Here is a 20621-nt window from a genome sequence, read left to right on the forward strand (position 1 = left end):
AAAGTTTAGCTATTATAAATTTAAAGATTTTAGTAGTTTTTTTAAAAAAATATATATATCAGACAAATTTATAAATTCAATACACAAAATTTTGTATTATTTGAAAAATCTAATAAGATTGTTTAAGATTTAGATATTAAGGGTCTTAAGCTAAACCTGACATTGATTCTCAAAAACAGTGGAACCGAAATCAAACAAAAATATGTTCTTGGTTTCAGTTTTTTAAATCAGCTCTCATAATATATAAATTTTAAGGCATAATTATTAAACAATTAGCTTCAGTGTCTCATATGTTGTATATCTATTTTATTTGATATTAAAAAATAAATCATAGTGGCACTTTAAAATAAAAAATTTCAAATTTTAATGTGAAAATTAAAGCAATAGTTTAAAATCTATATTTATAATTATTATAAGAGTTAATTTTACTTTATATTTATTATAAATTCTTATTTGAAATGGAATGCATTTCATTGTATGCATTTGGACTAGCTAAAGTGAGCCCCACACTTTTAGAGAAACAAACATTTGTTTACATGCACGAAGCTAGAGAGACACTTGTATTCAAATAATTGGTCTCACCCTCCTATAAATGGTGACCTTCTGCTCCCATATTTCACCATCAAACTTTACAATCTGCATAATTTTACTGCAAACCATGTCTTGCTCAAAATACTCCTTAGTGTTCATAGGATTATTGTTTGTCTTGGCCATGCCTCGTTGCATGGCTGAGCTTAGTTCTTATGGTGACTATAAGTCAGAACCAGTTAAACCGCCTCAAAATGTCTGTGTATCAGGTTCAAAATCCAACTGTAACCATCCGCCTCCACCTCCGCCTTCACATGTACCCTCAGCGGCACCTGCTCTGACACCAAAGCACAAGTGGGGATGACTAAGCCGATGAGATTCTGCATTAGAACCAAACAAACCATGTTATTGATTGATTAAGTAATTTTGATATTGATAATATGATGATAAAAAGTTTGCTTGATTTCCAATAAATTATTGTTTTCTCCTCATTTTCGTGATAATTTTATCTATTTAAAAATAATAGTATCTAATTTTTTTTATTCATTTTTTTTAATTTGAATTAAGACAATAAACCTTGTTCTCACCTGATGTATACTACTAGAAAAATATCTGACGGTAAGAATGATGCAAAATCTGATGAAGGAGACCATTCTTCAAAATATTGGTCACTCTTCAATTATACGTCATTCTGAATGTATAGAACATATTGATAATCCATAAAAAGAAAAGTGGTTATTGATAGTTTATGGAATATAAAAATTTGTGGTCATTAAGTTAAATGCCTGGATTCCTTACATTCATTTGGCTGAAAATTAAGCGAGAAAATTGAAAATCATATATTTTGATCTAATTAATTTTCTCTAAAGGGTTGGGGGACCTATAAATATCTCCACCAAAAAAGTACAACATAATTAGGAATTAAATCAAGACTTTTGACACTAAAATTATATTACAAAATAAAGATATTTATTTTGTGCCATATCAATAATATTCTCGAACCTGCTTTGCCAGGTAGGATAAGCCCGGACAATTGGTTAGCTCATGAATAAAAGCTACTGAAAGTTACTAATTTTTCAGGTGGATTCATGAAATCTATTCAAATTCCAAGAAAAATGGCATATTATAATATTGCATAAACTAACATCATTTTCCTTCTCTTTTATAGCTTTTTGGGCATATTTTGTGTGACCTAAATTATATCTATATCTATATATATTTATAAAAGTGTTGGATCATTAATTTTGTTTTTCAATTGTGAAAAGATGAAAATGGCCTCCTCATCAATATGAATCCAAAAACTCGATAATGATATATACGTAAAATTTAAATTGATACAAGGGCAAAAATAGAATTTTAAAATTTATATTATTTTTAGCTAATATGTAATTAATGGTTAACGAATTATCAGTATAATATCATTGATTATAGTAATTTATATCACTTCAAAAAAAAATAACTCTTATATTAATTTTATCAGATAATACATCTTTATACTATATTTAAATGCTTTATATTTTTAATTTTCTATCTACATGTTTTTTATATATAATTTTAGTGTAATTTATAATTAAATAATAAATTATAGTATCACAAGATGATATATAAAAATTTAACTATATATTCAGTAAAAGAATAACATAATAAGTATAGAATAACAGATAATATGAAGTTTAATATTAATATATTTTATTTTAATTAAAAATTGAAAGTAAATAGTTTAATAAAATATTTAGGATAATTTATATAAAAAATTATGATTTTTAATATATTAATAATCCAATAAAATAAGAATCTTTTAGAATTTAAAATTCAAAGAGTTTAGGTATTATAAAGAATTTAAAGATTTTAGTAGTATTTTTTTGAAAAAAAAAAAACTTATATCTCAGGCAAATTTATAAATTTAATACACAAAATTTTGTATTGTTTGAAAAATCTAATAGAATTGTTTAAGATTTAGATATTAAGGGTCTAAAGCTATAAACCCGACCTTGATTCTAAAAAACAGTAGAATCGAAATCAAAGCTATTTTCTTGGTTTCAGTTCCAAAATCAGCTCTCATAATATATAAATTTTAAGAAATATTTATTAAACAATTAGCTTCAGTGTCTCATATGTCGTATAGCTATTTTACTTGATATTCAAAAATAAATCATAGTGGCACTTTTAAAAAAAATATGTATCAAACAAATTTATAAATTCATTACATAAAATTTGGTATCATGAGATCCGTTGATTTATAATTTTCAATTCTATATATGTTATTTAATTAGTTATGAAATTTTAAGAAAATTAAAAAAAATCAATAATAAGACAATAAAAAATTTCGCATTCAAGTAATTTACAAAAATATTGCATATAATTTAACTATGTTACAACTTTAAACTAAAAAAAAAAATGATTTCAAATGTTTAATATTACAACCTATTTGATATTAAAAGGCTAGAATGCATAAAAAGATATATTAATAAGCAATCAAAATACACACAATTTATTTTCTACTGTAAAAATAATAAATGATGTAATCCTTATAATAAATATAAATATAATGATCATTGATTAGCCAATGTCAAAAAATATTAGAGCTTTTGTATATGTTATTTTAATATATTTATTTAATTATTTTAAAATCAAACTAACTAATTCAACAAATACAAAAAATAACCCTTTTTATGAAAGTTTATTTGTTAGGTTATATTCCAAATTTTAATGTGAAAATTAAAGCAATAGTTTAAAATCTATATTTATAATTATTATAAGAGTTAATTTTACTTTATATTTATTATAAATTCTTATTTGAAATGGAATGCATTTCATTGTATGCATTTGGACTAGCTAAAGTGAGCCCCACACTTTTAGAGAAACAAACATTTGTTTACATACACGAAGCTAGAGAGACACTTGTATTCAAATAATTGGTCTCACCCTCCTATAAAATGGTGACCTTCTGCTCCCATATTTCACCATCAAACTTTACAATCTGCATAATTTTACTGCAAACCATGTCTTGCTCAAAATACTCCTTAGTGTTCATAGGATTATTGTTTGTCTTGGCCATGCCTCATTGCATGGCTTAGCTTAGTTCTTATGGTGACTATAAGTCAGAACCAGTTAAACCGCCTCAAAATGTGTGTGTATCAGGTTCAAAATCCAACTGTAACCATCCGCCTCCACCTCCGCCTTCACATGTACCCTCAGCGGCACCTGCTCTGACACCAAAGCACAAGTGGGGACGACTAAGCCGATGAGATTCTGCATTAGAACCAAACAAACCATGTTATTGATTGATTAAGTAATTTTGATATTGATAATAAGATGATAAAAAGTTTGCTTGATTTCCAATAAATTATTGTTTTCTCCTCATTTTCGTGATAAATTTATCTATTTAAAAATAATCGTATCTAATTTTTTTTATTCATTTTCTTTAATTTGAATTAAGACAATAAACCTTGTTCTCACCTGATGTATACTACTAGAAAAATATCTGACGATAAGAATGATGCAAAATCTGATGAAGGAGACCATTCTTCAAAATATTGGTCACTCTTCAATTATGTGTCATTCTGAATGTATAGAACATATTGATAATCCATAAAAAGAAAAGTGGTTATATTGATAGTTTATGGAATATAAAAATATGTACCAAATTATGCTAATCTCGCATTGGAATTCGAAGAGATTTCTTATATTTACCATAGATGAATTTTATAAAAGCATAATTCAACTTGCTTTTGGAAAAACATCACCAAAAGTAGTTCAAATTATGGGTTCGTTTGTGAGCAACCCAAGGAAACCCCACCAGGCAAAACAGGTTCTATAAATTAGTTGAAGAAAATCGAGACCGAAAAAGAACCTCAAAATTATACATATGCTCCTCATCCTCAATTTGACTTGTCCAAAGTGCACACAAATTCCAGAAAATCACAACAAAAGTTTGCTGGCAATACCTTCAGTCCACCATCTATACACTGCACAAATAGTTTCATTAATTGTATCGGAACGATACTGTAAACATATCAACACAACAAAATATAACCCAACAGTGTAAGGTTATCACAGCTCCCTGTTTACGGAAGAGCAGCAAACAAACGGCACCCAATATGGTTTGCCTTTCTTCTTTTCTTTCTTGATCACAGTTGGATACCTAGCCGGAGAGTTCCAATCCTCTTTATATGGTATCTCGAGTTTAGGTTCTTCAGGTTCAACAACGGAACTCATAGTCGTCCCAGTAGCACCATTATCTTTCTGTGAAGTCTCGTCTTTCTGTTGTTTCGTGTTTGGGGACTTGGCTTCATTCAAAAGATTCTTCAGCTGGCCACGATGTTCCTTACTCGCATTCCAATTTGTTACTTTGGCAATTATCTCCTCATTTTTCTTTCTCCCTTGTGAGTCGTTCACTACATTAGTTAAAGAGGGGAACCAACCAGCCTGTAAAGATTCAGATTTTTGTTGTTTATTGTGCTGGACTGGCTCGATTTCGGAAGCAGTAGGTGCGGCTACTGACTCAGGCGCTTTTCCAGGTTGAACCAAAGTCATGAAAGAAGGTGGCTCAAAATCGTCTGACTTGCTCTGATGCATTTTAATGTTCCTCCGTTCCGAATTCTGCATATTGGTTTCTGATCTTGGGGATGATTGAGAGTTTGTTTCAACAGCTACCATATTGGATAGAGAGAAAAGGCATTCAGTTAATCACGAAAAGTAGGCCATAGAATGAGAACATAAAAGAAACCGGACATACTTGAATCAAAAGAATTTACTGAAATCGAACCCCATTTTCCTTCCAGACTATCAGTAGGCGATAAAATTACAACACAAAAGCCTAAAAGGTAGACAGACATACTTGAATCAAAAGAATTTACCAGAAATTGAACCCCATATCCCTTCCAGGCTATCAGCAGCAGAGACGCTAACTTTCTCATTTATCAGCTTGTCATTGATATAACCTTCGTCTTGCAAGGATTTGGAATCAACACCAGTGGAATTTTCACCATCAGAGACTTTTTTATCAGCATTAGAAGAATCTTCGTTGGAAATTTTGTCAGGTGTTTCAACAATGCCAGTATGCCAATCTTCAGTTGCATGGCACTTGTCAGAATCAGTTTCAAGCAGACATTTTTCTTTCACAGACGATGTTTCTTGCACTTTTATTGAAGAGCTGTCAGAATTTTCTGGCAATATTAATGCACCGTTATCATGTCTTTGTTCAGTATCCTCATGAACAACATCGAAGAACTCTGATGGTTTTTGGACATCATTGGTGAGGCTATTGTTAGTGGCATAGTTTTCAGCCGAAACTAAAGATTCAGAAAATGGATTGGTGGAAACTTTTGAAATTGGCTGTTCTTTAGTTTTTTCTGGAAACACAACATCACCGTCACGATTTGATTCATCCACCACGTGGTCCACGTCAGCAACACCAACGGACTTTACTCCAACAACATCAGGGAAATCAAGATTTAGCCCAGTATCCAACCCAGTGACGTTACCAGCTGCAAATCCTTGACGAGGTCTCATAAATTCAACATCTTTGAATTCTAATAAACCAGATTCAGTTTCAGATAAAATTTCTAATTGTCTTGGATCAACATCCACTTCACCTGAAGGTAAAGGATAGGTTGAATTAACAGATGGTTTTGATGAATCAAGAATTACTTGCTCCTCCACGGCAGCTCCTTTGCCACTTTCATTCCCAGCCATCGGAATTTCACAATTCGTCTTTTCATCATGATGATTCACATTTTTTTCAAGAACCCTTGTAGTAGAATCATCTTCTGGAGCAGAAGAATTATGGAAGACCGGGATTGAAACCGTTGTGACTGAACATTTTTCCTTTGAAGACCCGACATCATCAACACTTGTTTCCATAGGCACAAATGTATCAGACTTCCCTGCAAGAGGCACTTCGACATCTTCCATTTCGGGTTTATCTTCAACAGCAGTAAACTTAGTGGTATCTGAGACACGCGTGCTTCCATCAAGCTTATCATGTGGCTCTTCCTTTTTCTCAACAGCCATTAATGAAGGATCTGAAGCCTTTTCTTCTTTGGAGTTTAAGCTCACATAACCCAACTTATCTCCTTCCACTTGGATATGTACACTCTTCGGGCTATCATATATGATATCATCAGACTGTAAGTGATTTCCGGGTTCAACGGAAACTGCTTCGGCACCAGTACACATTTGGTCACTACTTATCGGATCATTGAGTTTTTCGGTTATTTCTGCACTCATGGAACTGAACTTATGGGATTTGTGGGGACACAGACAACTAGAAGAAATAACGAGAGGCATAAATCATGCACAAACATTTATATCACAAGAAATATTTATCCAACATTAAAAGCTCCAAGATTGCTTTTTCAGAAATTCTTCTTTCTAGGTCTCTAACATGCAATATGCAATCAAAATCGAATAGGTAGATTATGGAAACAAGTTTTGGGCATAAATGACCCAAGACCATTTAGTTATTATTAATAATGGAATTATTATAGCATCCGGAGATCTTAACCTGACATGGAACACAAAGTCCATGTCAAAATCGAATAGGTAGCTTGTGGAAACAAGTTTTGGGTATAAATGACCCAAGACCATTAAGTTATTATTAATAATGGAATTATTATAGCATCCAGAGATCTTAACCTGACATGGAACACAACGTCCATGTTACCAAGATGTTAAAATTATCACCAAAGATTTTGCAATCCCAGTTGTCGAATGTTAATTAACTTTCCATCCTCCAAATCTTCCGTGGACAAATTCAATGTCATTCACAAACCTGACAACTTGAAATATTCAATGGAAACTACTTAAATGTAGTTCTAGCTTTCAACAATTATTTTCCTTGATGCATAAGAAACGTATCAGACACATACAAAAGAATATACCTAACACGTAGATGTGTCTCAGTGTAAGCTGTCAATCATATTGGCATTTTCAATTCCGTGGTGAATTGTAAATTAAAAAATTTTGGGCCATTTCTCAATCTTGCTCATGCTTTTAGACAGGAAAATACATGGACAACAAAATCTCTACCTAACACAAAAGTCTGCCGCGATAGTGTAAAATGAGAGGTACTCTTTAACCACATTCAACTACATTGGTTGTTTACATAATATCCGGCTACCGCATTGGTTTTTACAGAATATCCAGCTACCGCAGTAATGACGTAAAATGAGAGATACTCTTTCCTCCTATAGAGAGGAACAAAGATGCAAAAAGTTAAAGAAACTAGGCATATTTTCCAGCTAAGATAACTAGTACTAAGCCAGATATCTGATTCAATAACTATAATGCAAGAGAAGCAAGTACAACTTTAATGACAAGCAAATGACTGAATTCAAGAAATGCTTACCAGCACATTCATCAACCTTTTTTAACAGGTTCACATTAATATCACCCTCCTCACTTTTTTGCTCTATCTTCTTGTCATCTCCTTTAATAACTTCTAAGCGCTCTTCCAAGCTGGGACTGATTCCACTATCTGAAAACTCCGTAGCTGCATCCGAAAACACATCATCTTCCGATTTATTGGACCTCAGATGAACTCCACCATCACTATTAGACTCCTTCACATTACTCTTCTCAACCTTGGGACCTTCAACCGATAAAAATTTCTCCAAACTCACATTTTTTTTAAGGAAAAAAAAATCAAACAAGAGTCACAGTTCACAAAAATAGACACCGATATGTATATATTGACACATGAATTCTCACTGGGGGTATGCTGATCGCCCTCGTCCGAGTCATCCGAAATAGCCAAATCAGATGGACTAATTTTATAGCCTTCAATTTTTCCACAAACTCTTTTGTGAGCTCTTCTGTGTTTGGCACTTGGGTGTGGATTTGGAAAAGGCCATCCGCACCTGTGGCAGAGGTGAACCCCATGAACCTCGGACACTTCAAGAATAAAGAAAATCGATCGATCATCAACTTCAGAATCGAAACAGTAACAATTTGAAGAATATAATAAATGAAAACATGAACAAAACTCAAAATTTAACGACAATCAAGAAACAAATCAAACAACTGACAGGACTTGAGTTTAATGATTCCAAACGGAGGGTAAGTATAGCATAAAATTTGAAAATGTTCATTCGAGTTGGGGTAGTTCCGGCAAACCAGTTACTGTGAAGCATGTCTAAACAAGATAATGCACGCATACAAAATCAATCACTCAAGCGTTTCTTAAATAGTGCGTATGCGGACGTCCCGCGTCCGTGCATTACAGAAAAACAGATATCAGACAACCCGTGATAAATCCACGCAAGAACACAAAAACCCAGCAAAAAATCTTGACAAAAAGAAGTAAAGAACAAAGAAACAGCGACAAAAACAGCATATTGACCCCAAGAACTCGATAAAAAAAATAGATCCGAGTCGAAGTAAAACCTGCAGAAGTGATGGGCTTCTTGTGATCTTGACCATCCATGTTATCTGTGCGCCGTGTTTGAGATACAAAGATGGGATTAAAATCGAAGTCTAGAGAGAAGTAGACTACAAAAAAATGGAGTACACTGTGCAGAGTTTGGCAACGAAGGAAAGGAGAATGTAATATAAGACAGAATGATTATTGTGAGAAAAGGATGAAAGCATGTGCGCCTTTAACTGTTCGCTCGGGAAATTAATCGTCTTTAATGGAATTTTTCAATATTTTATTTATTATTTCATAATTTTTACATCATTCTCACCTTATATAAAAATATGACTTATTATAGTAACTATTTTTAATAAGTTCGTATCATTATTATCAAAAAAATCTTTATTTGTAATTAATTTATTATATATATATCTTAACTCAAAAAAAAAAATTGTTCTTATTGAGAAAATGTCTACCTAATCCTTCATCAGTGGAAAAATATTTTGACTAATTAATTTTTAACATGCACTATGCGTCCAAAGTTGTTATTATTTTTATTATGATTATGTTTTTAGTGAGACGATCAATTCGATTAATATTTGTAGCAAAAAGTGATATTTTTTTTTACATATATCTTAATATTTTTCATAATTCACGTTTGATTAAATATTTATCTGACAAAACTGACTCGTTAAACAATCTCAGAAAGCTTTTTGTCATGTATCATATGTAACTTAATTTTACTAATGTCATAATTCACGTTTGATTAAATATCTATCTGACAAAACTGACTCGTTAAACAATCTCAGAACGCTTTTTGTCATGTATCATATGTAACTTAATTTTACTAATGTTAGCTATTAGAGGTAAATAAGATTGATGTAGTATTTCACTATTGAAATAAGTGTTTTCAAAATTGGACTATATCGACATCGGTCCGGTCTAAAGTCCTTAAAACTGTTTTACCGGTCAAACGGATCAAGAACTGGTTATGAATCAAGGTTACAATGGTTTTAAATTTAATATATATATATATATATATATATATATATATATATATATGTATGTATATTTGAAATTTAGACTTCATAAAAAATATTATAGTTTAATTTATTGTTTTTGTTTAAAAAAATAAATAATTATAGTTAATATTTTGAATATATGTATATAAATAATTTAAGTTCTAAACTTTGATAAATATATTATTCGTTATATTATATTAATATTTAAATATTATAACAATATTTTGGTTCAATGGTTGTATTAAATAAGTGGGACTCATTGGATTATTTTTTAAAGTAGACCGATTTGATCAACACTCTAATTATGAAAAAAAAAAGTTATAGGAAATTGAGCAAATTTCATCTTGATGTTTCATAAAATCTAAACTTAAATACCATCTTCCAAAAAAATTATAATAATAAACTTAAATATATAAAATAGAAAATAGAACCCCAAAAAAATGAAGATTATGGTTGAATTATGTTGAATGTGTGTATTAAAATCAACTACACACGTTTCATGCCTATAAAGAAGCATATAATAATCATCATCAAAACAAATGGAAGTAAATATGGCAAATTTTATGGTTTCAATGGCTCCACATCCTCCCTCCAATCAAAAGGTGAAAATAACTGGAAATTGAGTCATTTTTTTCTAAACAAAAAATTTGAAATTAGGCGTAATTTTTTTTTTTCACTTCTCAAAAAAAAATACTAAAATATATATAATTTCTATACAATCGAATAATATTTAATTGCATAGCATCGAAATACATATTTTTTATAGTAGGAATTTTTAAAAATCGACTCTCATACAATACGTAGTTTATTAAAAATATATGGGACTTAAAAAACCAATATGATTTCTTTTAAATATAAAATTTAGTTTAGGTAGTCAAATGAAAAGATATATGCAATGATCTGAGTAACACAAATTATTTATTTGTTGCGTATTAGACTTTGGAAAGTTGTTAAAAGTCTTGGCTCGAATTTAATAAAACTGCGAATCTGCGATTTCGTTTCACAATTATTAAAATTTAATTAAATAATTATGATAATCAACATCGAAATGACTTGTGCTTTTCCCTCGACTAACAATAGTAGGTCATACTTGCTGAGTTTTGGTTTATCGCATAAATAAAAATGACAACGTTTTTATTTAAATCTTCATATCGAATAATTGTTGATATAGCCAAAATATGTAATTATCCGGATTACTCTCGATGTTCGTAGATGGATTCAAGTAATTATAGACAGGTACTCCAACTAGTTTGTAAACGGACCCAAGCAGCCCGTCGGTAGAGAGCAAATTTCGTGAATTATCAAGAACAAACATTAGAGAAGTGGAGTGTTGCTCGGCGTCGATACTCCGACGTTCAAGTCAAAAAATAATTTAAAGATGTTCTCTAAAATCTAGAGAGCTTAAGCATACAATAATAAGATTGTACCTTGAATAATTAGAATACTTCCCTGTTTATAGATTTTTTAAGGCTTTTGTAAGTAATTTATACCTCAATAACGAGTTGAATTATTAAATTGTGTCATTAATATCCATCAACAGTGAAAATTAAAACTTCACTAATTCGGACGACTCCGTTGAAGCTTATTGAATTCTTTTTATTACAACATTGAGGTTAGGCAGTGATGGAGATTTGTTCTTTTAGTTTTTTAGGTGAGTTCGAACAGCGGACTCTTCTTTAAAATGAAGATGTTTAAGTATTTGTTTCTCTTTTTATGTTTATGAAACTTTATTTGGATTTTGAACAAATTACCAATTTTTCCCTGGAGTTATGAAACCGTGTGTGTGCTATCGTTTTCGTAATGTTTTTTTGGTATGGATTTTCCAAGAAACGACGAGTGAGAGCCATGTTTATTTGAAATATTATATAAAATAAAATTTGATTTGTCCTTTTTATACAATATTTTTCACAAGTTTTTTTTCTGGCAACAAGAAACCGTTTTTTGTTCGCCAATATAGTGTAACATAGACACATATTGATTACAAGAAATGCGACACTATGTAACACGATAAATAAATAAATAACTTTAAATAATATAAAATGATTTGTTTTCTATCATATAAATTTCCCCACACCCATTGCATAAGAAAAAAAAAATTGATATTTTTTTCAGAAAAAAAGACACTGAACTATTTCTACAAGACCTTGTCGCATCTAAAAGGGGTCGATCTCCTTTTCTTGGGCCCATGGACAAATTGATGGGCTGCAATATGACTGGACATTGGACACCCTGGAACTTAGATTTCTCTGTAGGCCCATAGAATGCATGCGTATAAGAAAAGAATTAACAATCCACACATACCCCTTGTTGTAACCAATATTTTCAAAAGGAAATTTTATAAAATGGATATCTTATTCGATTTGACTAACAAAAAATATTAATTTTAAATCAAAAAATATCAATTTTTATTTCAGATGTGAACAAGTTGACCTATTTTATATATATAGATTTGTGAGATCGTCTAACTCAAAATATATATATATTTAAAGATCCATTTCCAAAACCGAAAAAAAAAAAGTTTGAAATGAAAGATCTACCATTTATTTTCAAACTACGATATTTTGATATCTGAAAATATTAATGTGGGAGATGTAGGTCCATGTCCGAATATGTGCGCCTCATGACCCCGAATGAATTAGGACACATGGATCCTCAATAACATGAACTGAAAAATTATGAAGGGTAATAATCTTGTGTAAGGGCTAAAGACATCATCCGTCGATTGATTTATAACATGCTCGTGAGGTGAACCAATGATAAGGAAACTAACATGTGAGAGTCATTGCTTGTATTCATTATTCAACATTTTGAAGGTTCTACTATGTGGGTTACCTCTCCTCCGTTACACTTGTTCTGAAAAGTACACATGTTGTAACCTCAAATAAAGCTAGACAAGTATTGGGACGTGCCCCCAGTCGACTGTAGTATACATTAGCTTTAGGGGTTGTACCTTATAGCTAGATACAGAATGAGTTTAACACATTTAATAAAAAAAATATGTACATATTTTCCCAAAGAACACTAATTGATTATTAGTTGGTTTGGATAATTGGTACAAAAGCATTCGAAACTATGAGTCTGATCACATCAGATTCACACATAAACTTGTAGTTTTGACCAGATCATTTGTCTTACCAGCAATCACTACTCGAGTGAATGTTTTCTAACAAGAACGATGAAAAATTCTTTTGAACCTCAGATGCCACCATTCCCTTGATTTCATCAATCGATGCCAAAGATAGAGCTTTCCTTGTTCACTTCAAATAATTTACTCTTTATTCTGTCTTTTCCATGCTGACAAGCTGATCTGACATTGGAAAAGCTCGTTCTCGGATATAATTAGAGAACGTCACCTTAGGCTGGAGCAAGGCCTGCAGGTGGCAGGAAAAAAGGAAAAAAAAATTCATGCACATCTTAGAAATTAAATCCAGTCGACGGTTGGGTTAGATGAATGAATGTGAACAAACAACCCCCATCTATCAAAAGTAATCAAGATAAAATTTCAGAAGGAATGCCCGATTTACCGGAATTCTGCAATGAATATTAAGATCACAGTTCAATTGGCAAAGGCGCACTTTTGCTAGTTTTTCTGTTTCAAGTGACTTGGCGCAAGCTTGTTTAACCTGAATCAGTATAGTAAAAAATAGAACAAATTGAGACTTACCAAACTTTGTTGAACCCAAAGGAAAGATTATCACAGAACAATGAAACGCAAAAGAAACATTTAAAAAAACATTGTGAACTGCCAAACGGGAAAGATTAAACTGAGATAGAGACTCATGCTTGGCTGAAGAGCCAGAGCGTGACAATCATATTCGTATACAGCAGTCAATTCAATTGAAACTTACCAGATTGAGTGGGACGATCTCAGAACCATTTTCGTTGGTTATTGACTTGTTCAACAAATGGCGAAGTCTTGCCAACTCTTTCATCAACTCCAATGCAACTTCTTCAGCATCGTGCATCTGATTCTTTGAAAACTCAAATGCTCTCTCAGCGTGAAGATGGAAAGAAGCACAATTTAGACAATTACAAGGCCCTCTACAACCTCTTGGATTTTTCTTTAAAATTCCTTTGGGAGGACCGGCAAAAGTAGAAAATAAAGAATTGCATATATCCATCTTCAACGTGCCTTGGTTCAATTGAACATCTTCGATTGATTCTCTATTGTCATTAAACACTTCCAATCCCAGGTCCGAGCATTTGGTCTGTTTAGCAACCTGTTCAGATACTTCAATTTGGAGAGTCGAATGCTCATTCATTTCAAGACCATTAGTATCAGTGTGGGGACATTCTGTTTCTAACTTTCTGGGGCTGCTTTGAGATTGCAATATTCCTCCGGTCTGCAAACCAATATTCACGCATGGACTATCTCCAATATCAGAAACTTCTAAACTCGGCTTGACATTTGACAGATCAGCAGTAAAAAGAGATATATGTGTCGATGAGCTTGGTTTGGCACCAGCAACCCGAGATGAATCAACTGGAAGAATATCTGCAGGCAGCAGAACTTCCTCCAGAATCTCTGTCTGTTGGGTCCCGGAAGAAATCTCAGTTAGCAATTTCTTCACTTGCTTCTGTTCAACAGAAGTACCAGTAGCTAGAGGATGTGGTTTTTCTATAAACTCTACAACAGGCTTTTGCCGTTTAACTGTTCTCGAGGTCATGGAAAGAAAAATTTATAAATATTGTTTAGCATGCAAGCAATAAATCATTCACGTAACAATTCAGTATGTCCATTTACTGTTTGAACTACATTTGGGAAGGAAATTACTTGAATTATCGTTGGAAATTTCCAACAGAAAAGGAAGCAGTCTTCGGTAACTGAGGGATCGTGGATGTTTAAACACCCTTCGTCGGCTACTAGGATTAAGAACCTGAAAGAACACAAGAAATCTTATTCCCGATGGTCCGCAACGCATTTACAAGTAATACTTCAGATCGTATGTAGAGATGATACAAACGAACTAATATTTATGCTTTCAAGACATTTATGGATTGAAGAAAGTTTACCAGACTGTCGATTGAATCAGAGAGCTGTTTCCCGTCTAAACTTTGGTTGAGCCAAACATAGTTGTTCGTGCGAATTTGGTTCTCTGTCAGAAAAGTGCTACTTTCAACATATTCTTTATTGACACCATTCTCAGTTTGAGTGAAAATATCAGGATCAGGAGGTGTCATTTGAATCAACTTCTCTTCCGATGAAACATGCACATGACTCGTACCATCCGGGTGGTTTCTTTGTTCCGTTCTATGAGGCCCAATATTTTCGGAAGGGTCATCCCCTTTATCTTGTCTACCACGCAAATCCTTGTCGTTGCAGGGGAGTCCCGATTGAAAATTCTGCATTACTTTGTCCTTGGATGACTTGGTATTTTCAGGATGACACTTCTGACGCTCAACCCAATCATTATGATAATTTTCGATGTATGACTTCGAATTAGACTTCACAGTACAAGACCCCCTTGACATACATGGAGTTGCTGCATCCACTAATTCAATTTCTGAAACACCTAATATCGAACAATTAACATATAACAATAATATTAGCATCACATCAAGGTACTCATCTCTCACTCTTAAATGCATTATTTAAATCAATAGTCATCAAAACTACCTATAAGAGCAATTATATAGAATAGATCTAACCTTTTTCAGGCGAAAGAAAAAAATAATTTGGCCAATCTGTTTTTGGTCAAAAAAATAAGAAAAGAAAACAACAGAGCAAGAAACTTACGGGAATCATCATTCAATGTGTCAGTCAGATATGGCAGCAACCTTCTATAACTAAAAGATCCTGGAGTCTTGAAAACCTTCCTTTTAGTACACAAAGTAAGGGCCTAAAAAAGAAGGAAATTTTTTGAAGTCATGGCTTTATGTAGAAATTGAAATAACATCAAAATACAAAATTTTGCTCACAACAAATATCTTAAACATCAAACAACTTAAAAAAATTAGTTCTCATATCTATCAATAAATGTCAAAATTGTGAGAATACAATCACGCGAAGATGTATGAAAAAATGCGGCACCAATCCATAGTAACCAAGGGTAAGCAACATGTAATCAATCAAAAAACAAAGAAAAATCATCACCATTTTGCCTCTGATAACAGATCCAACTCCGGAATTCGCCTCATTCTTTATCGCAGAAGTCTCATCCACCACCTTCATAGAACCCGAACCCATATCAAATACCGGACCCTGGCCAGATTGAGAATTTAAACCTTCCAAAGACTCTTTTCCCTCTTCCCAGTTTTCCTCGTTTTGCTCTTGAAGGATTGAATTAACATCAGGAGTGAAAACTCTCCGTGCCCTGAGATCTTTAATAGACGATCCTCCCCAAGCATTGCCACGATTTAGAACCGAAAAACCTGCCACTGGTGATGGTTCTTCAGAAATTACTTCAGGAAGGGACCTTCCGGAGCCACTGTGGTCGATGCACATCTGGGCTTTGCTTCTGGTCAAACTGCCATCAAATTGGTCCTCCAATGATGATGATATTTCCTTTCTTTTCCGGAAAATGTTATTCATTGATGACGATTCTTCCATGTCCGGCTTGATTTCGGTCTGAATTCTCCAATTTCAATTCGTGTTGAGCTGCAGAGAGGGCTCGAGTGAGGGTTTTTAGAGGAGAAGTGGATTTTGGAGGGAACGTGTGATGGTGGTGGCGGGAAATCAATGGTCCTCCCTCGCTCTCCTTTTTTTTTTTGCGGGCTCGTAGTCTGTTTCAATGGGCCCGATAGGTTGGGCTTATAATAAACCCTTTTATTTTATTTTAGACCGAAATTCTCTAGTGTGGCCCATAATAAAACCCATTTATTTTATTTTATTTGTTTATATTTATATTTCGTTACTTAAAATAAAATATTAATAAAATTTCGAAATCAGTCATGAATATAATCTTAAAAAGGCATCGGTGTACTTAAAAGAGAAATTATCGAATTTATATTTGCTTACACTGGTCATGCATTTTCTTTTTATGTTCAGAAAATGAAACTAATTTTTTGTATAATTTATCAAAGATAAAAGAATCACAAGCAAAACTATTTACTCCGAATTTCTTGAAGAAATGCCTTCAAGTTGTTGTTAGAAGATCCGTCTTCCTCCATAGATTTTCTTGCCGAACCCTTCCATCTTCTAGAATTCTCCCTCAATTCTCTCCCACGTTCACCTCCATCCATCACTTGCTCGATGCAAGACCTGATCTCATCACTCTCAACCAGGCCATTCTCATTCACTTTCACTCTAACCCCTACCTTCCACACATCTTCGATCAGCTTCGCGTTCGTCCCTTGATCCGTCCATTGCGGAAAGGCCACCATCGGCACGCCACACGACATGCTCTCCAAAGTCGAGTTCCATCCGCAGTGCGTAACGAAGCACCCTAACGACTTGTGTGTCAGAACCTCCAGTTGGGAACACCATGGCACTATTTTCCCATGATTTCCAAGTTCCTCCATACAACTCAGCTTCTCATCTTCTTCGATATTGTCGTCTTGCTTAGCTCGAATAACCCATAGAAATGGCCTTTTAGAATCCAATAAGCCTCTTGCGATCTCTTCCATCTGTGATTTTGGAAGATTCAACAAACTGCCAAATGAGACATAAACCACTGATGAATCCGGCTCTGAGTTCAACCATTCAATGTAATCATCTGATTTCTGAAAAAGATCGACCCCGAATGATTCGTCCGACGAGACTTGACCATCCGATAAGAAAGCAGGAGGGATCAGGGGTCCGATCCCGATAAACTCATAGTTCTCAATGGATTTCAAAGCATCGGGCTCCAACGCATCGAAAGTGTTCACTAAAACCTTCGGTTTCGTTTCCAAATCGAGGGCATCAATTTGCTCCTTGAAAGATGGAAGCGCGAAGCTGTATCTTTCGGAGCTCGAAGGAAGCAAAAAAGATGGAAGATCACTTTTGGAGAAGTCGTATGGGATTCCGGGGAACTGAATTTTCCATGAGGGATCATCAGAGTTCTCCTTTATTTCATCTTCAAAACCTCTAAAATAATAGTAATACACAACCAACACGGTGGCCGGTTGAATCCAAAGAAGCGCACAAGGGACATGAACCTCGCGCGCCACCTCCGCCGCCCATGGGATCAGGAGGGTGTACACCAAGCACGTGACGGGGCTGCCTCGCTCCGACGAAGCGACGATTATATCTTTCAAAATTCTCGAGCCACTATTTCTTAATTCCGAGACGTAGCGGTTGACGTCGTCGCTAGGCTTGAAGCCATCGTCGTAGCCGTCCGAAAATGTCTGGAACTTGAGGCCTTTAGGGGCGTCTCCGGCGGAGGCTTTGACCATGCGCCGCCGCGCATTCACGGTGGTGACGAAGGTGACATCAATCCCGATGTGGATGAGTCTTTGGGCGAACCGAAGCGCGGGGTTGATGTGTCCTTGCGCCGGATAAGTGATGAGGAGGACGTGGCGGGAATTCATTGGTTTTAATGCTGTTGTGTAATATAGAGAAAAATGTGAGCCACACCCATATATATACATGAGATGACGTGATTTTTTTTTTATAAATCATAGCCACGCAATCTGATTATTAAAAAAGTTATGTCATCCGAGATGGCACGACTTGAATTTTTTATGTGAATTTTTCTGAATATAAAATATTATTTAATCATTATATTACAGATTAATTTTTAAATTAATTTGGTTCATTACGTTTCAATATATTATAATCAATTTATTTTTTTATTATTTTATTTTATATACATTATATCTAAACTTATTGTTATAAAAATTATTATTTTATTATTATTTTTATTATTATTAACTTATAAATACAAATAAGAAATATTTTTTTTATTGTTAATCGTAATTGTTGTTTTACATATGTTGTACATAAAAATTTACATATGTTGTACATAAAAAATTTAGTATTACAATTAATTTATATTTGTATTATTATTAATTTATAAGATACAAATAAGAAATACGTTTTTTTTTATTTTTAATTATAATTGTTGTTTTCTATATGTAGTACATAAAAAAATTTAGTATTACAATTAATTTATATTTGTATTATTATTAACTTATAAAATACAAATAAAAAAATACGTTTTTTTATGTATTTAAACAGTGAAAAAGCCCCACACACACATAGATATATATAATAGAATTCTAATTCAAATTTTCTTATGTATTTGTTTGTTGGAAGAAATTATATAAATTCAATGTTTCCTTTCTTATCACGTAAAAAATGAGGAGGGAAATGGTTGGACTACACGACGTTTGAGGTGACGCTGATGAAAGAAATCAAGAAATCGAACACTTTCGATGTTTGTCTCACTGTCGGTAGTGTCCCACAAGATCTAGACCAATTAATTTAAAAAAAATTGATAGACCTCACATATGTGTTGTTAAAACTGGATCTTTGATCTTCTCATAAGACAGTGTCTCACAAGATAAGCTGAATCTTCCCTCACTTTCGATGTTTGTCTGTGTGGTTCCATTCAGCTGGGGACATCTTTTAATGTCTTTCATATTTTCTCTATATATATATATATATATATATATTACGTAATAAACAAACAATAAAAATATGTTATTATTAAATATAAAAACTGAAATAAATAATTGAGACGGTCTAATAATATAATTTTTTGGCGTTTCAGACATAAGAAATGAGCTACTTGGTAATCTCTGCATTGGACTTGGAAGATTTTTTTGTTATAGTTCCCAAGTATCTATCATGTATGTATAAACCACAAAATCAATTAATTTTGAATTAATGTCCATATACTAACTATTTGCATCTATATATGATTAAAACGTACAACTATTTTATAAATAAATGGAGTGCACAAAATTAAAAGACTAATTAATTAATTTATGTCGTGAATTAATGGAATATATATGAGAAAATCAATCATATCAATGAGATGTATTCTGATGATTGATCACGTAATCAATGACGTCATGGTCGGCTGAGGCACGAAATTGTCACAACTAGTGCTACAAGGGGTGGCTATAATATCCTTTTACTCTGATTTTATCTTCTTTTTTTTTTTTTTAAATGTCTGATTTTATCTTTTAATTAATATGTAAAACTTAAAATTTTAGAAATCCAATTAAAATATTAGTTTTTCGTGTGTGTGTGTGTGTGTTAAAGCTCATATTGCTTATAAAATCTTGTTGACTGCCCCGGTCACAGTAGCAAGTGCAAAGCGAAGTTTCTTAAAGATAAAGCGCATCAAAACTTTTCTCCGATCAACCATGTCACGATAAAGATTGAATAGATTGGCTATGTTATCGATTGAGAAAGAAATTACTGAACAACTTGATTATACAGACTTGATTAGTATTTTTAGCTCTAAAACTGTTAGGCGGGTTATTTTTTAGTGATTATTTTGGACATGTTTGATATTTTTATTCCTGTAGTTTTTTATATTGTCTTTGATGTATTGATTTAATTTGAAAATTGCTATGAAACGAAAAAAAATATGAACACACATTATGATTCGAATGTTTTTTTTTAAAAGTTAGACTCATACCCAAATATTGTTAGGATCGACCCTGTGTGTGTCTATAATTCTTCGGGAGAAGATATATCCGACAAGGTCAGGTTACGAATTCACAACCACAGAATGATCCATCACCACCATTCTCGAGGATTTAAAAATCTGTACGATTTTATAGGAGTTTTAATTTTAATATAAATGATTTTTCCTACTAATTTCTCGTCGCATTTTTTT

General features: G+C 32.9%; 3 protein-coding genes across 5 annotated transcripts; all 3 read right to left on the reverse strand.

Moving 5' to 3' along the window:
- Positions 1 to 4340: 4340 nt before the first annotated feature.
- LOC140835136 (uncharacterized) lies at positions 4341 to 9107 on the reverse strand. Of its 2 annotated transcripts, XM_073200532.1 has the most exons (5): positions 8917 to 9107; positions 8242 to 8424; positions 7880 to 8122; positions 5388 to 6749; positions 4341 to 5180 (listed from the first exon to the last, which is right to left on the reverse strand). In XM_073200532.1, exons 1-5 carry the CDS (start codon positions 8954 to 8956, stop codon positions 4582 to 4584), a joined length of 2427 nt encoding a protein of 808 aa, XP_073056633.1. In that variant the 5' UTR covers positions 8957 to 9107; the 3' UTR covers positions 4341 to 4581. The 2 variants fall into 2 exon arrangements, with proteins under 2 accessions (XP_073056633.1, XP_073056634.1); XM_073200533.1 differs by lacking the exons at positions 8242 to 8424; positions 8917 to 9107 and having other exon boundaries at positions 5388 to 6796; positions 7880 to 8022.
- A 3669-nt stretch (positions 9108 to 12776) lies between these two features.
- Positions 12777 to 16677, reverse strand: LOC140835137 (uncharacterized). 2 transcript variants are annotated; one of them, XM_073200535.1, is made up of 7 exons: positions 16001 to 16677; positions 15644 to 15746; positions 14920 to 15410; positions 14681 to 14783; positions 13755 to 14557; positions 13431 to 13529; positions 12777 to 13277 (listed from the first exon to the last, which is right to left on the reverse strand). In XM_073200535.1, the coding sequence occupies exons 1-7, from the start codon at positions 16454 to 16456 to the stop codon at positions 13182 to 13184; spliced, it is 2151 nt and encodes a 716-aa protein (XP_073056636.1). In that variant the 5' UTR covers positions 16457 to 16677; the 3' UTR covers positions 12777 to 13181. The 2 variants fall into 2 exon arrangements, with proteins under 2 accessions (XP_073056636.1, XP_073056635.1); XM_073200534.1 differs by having other exon boundaries at positions 12797 to 13277; positions 14920 to 15419.
- Positions 16678 to 16826: 149 nt separating this feature from the next.
- LOC140835138 (crocetin glucosyltransferase, chloroplastic-like) lies at positions 16827 to 18408 on the reverse strand. Its single transcript, XM_073200536.1, has one exon. It carries the CDS (start codon positions 18355 to 18357, stop codon positions 16951 to 16953), a length of 1407 nt encoding a protein of 468 aa, XP_073056637.1. The 5' UTR covers positions 18358 to 18408; the 3' UTR covers positions 16827 to 16950.
- Positions 18409 to 20621: the final 2213 nt, after the last annotated feature.

Source organism: Primulina eburnea, chromosome 6 (genome assembly GCF_022965805.1).
Source record: "Primulina eburnea isolate SZY01 chromosome 6, ASM2296580v1, whole genome shotgun sequence".
NCBI classification, from domain to species: Eukaryota; Viridiplantae; Streptophyta; class Magnoliopsida; order Lamiales; family Gesneriaceae; genus Primulina; species Primulina eburnea.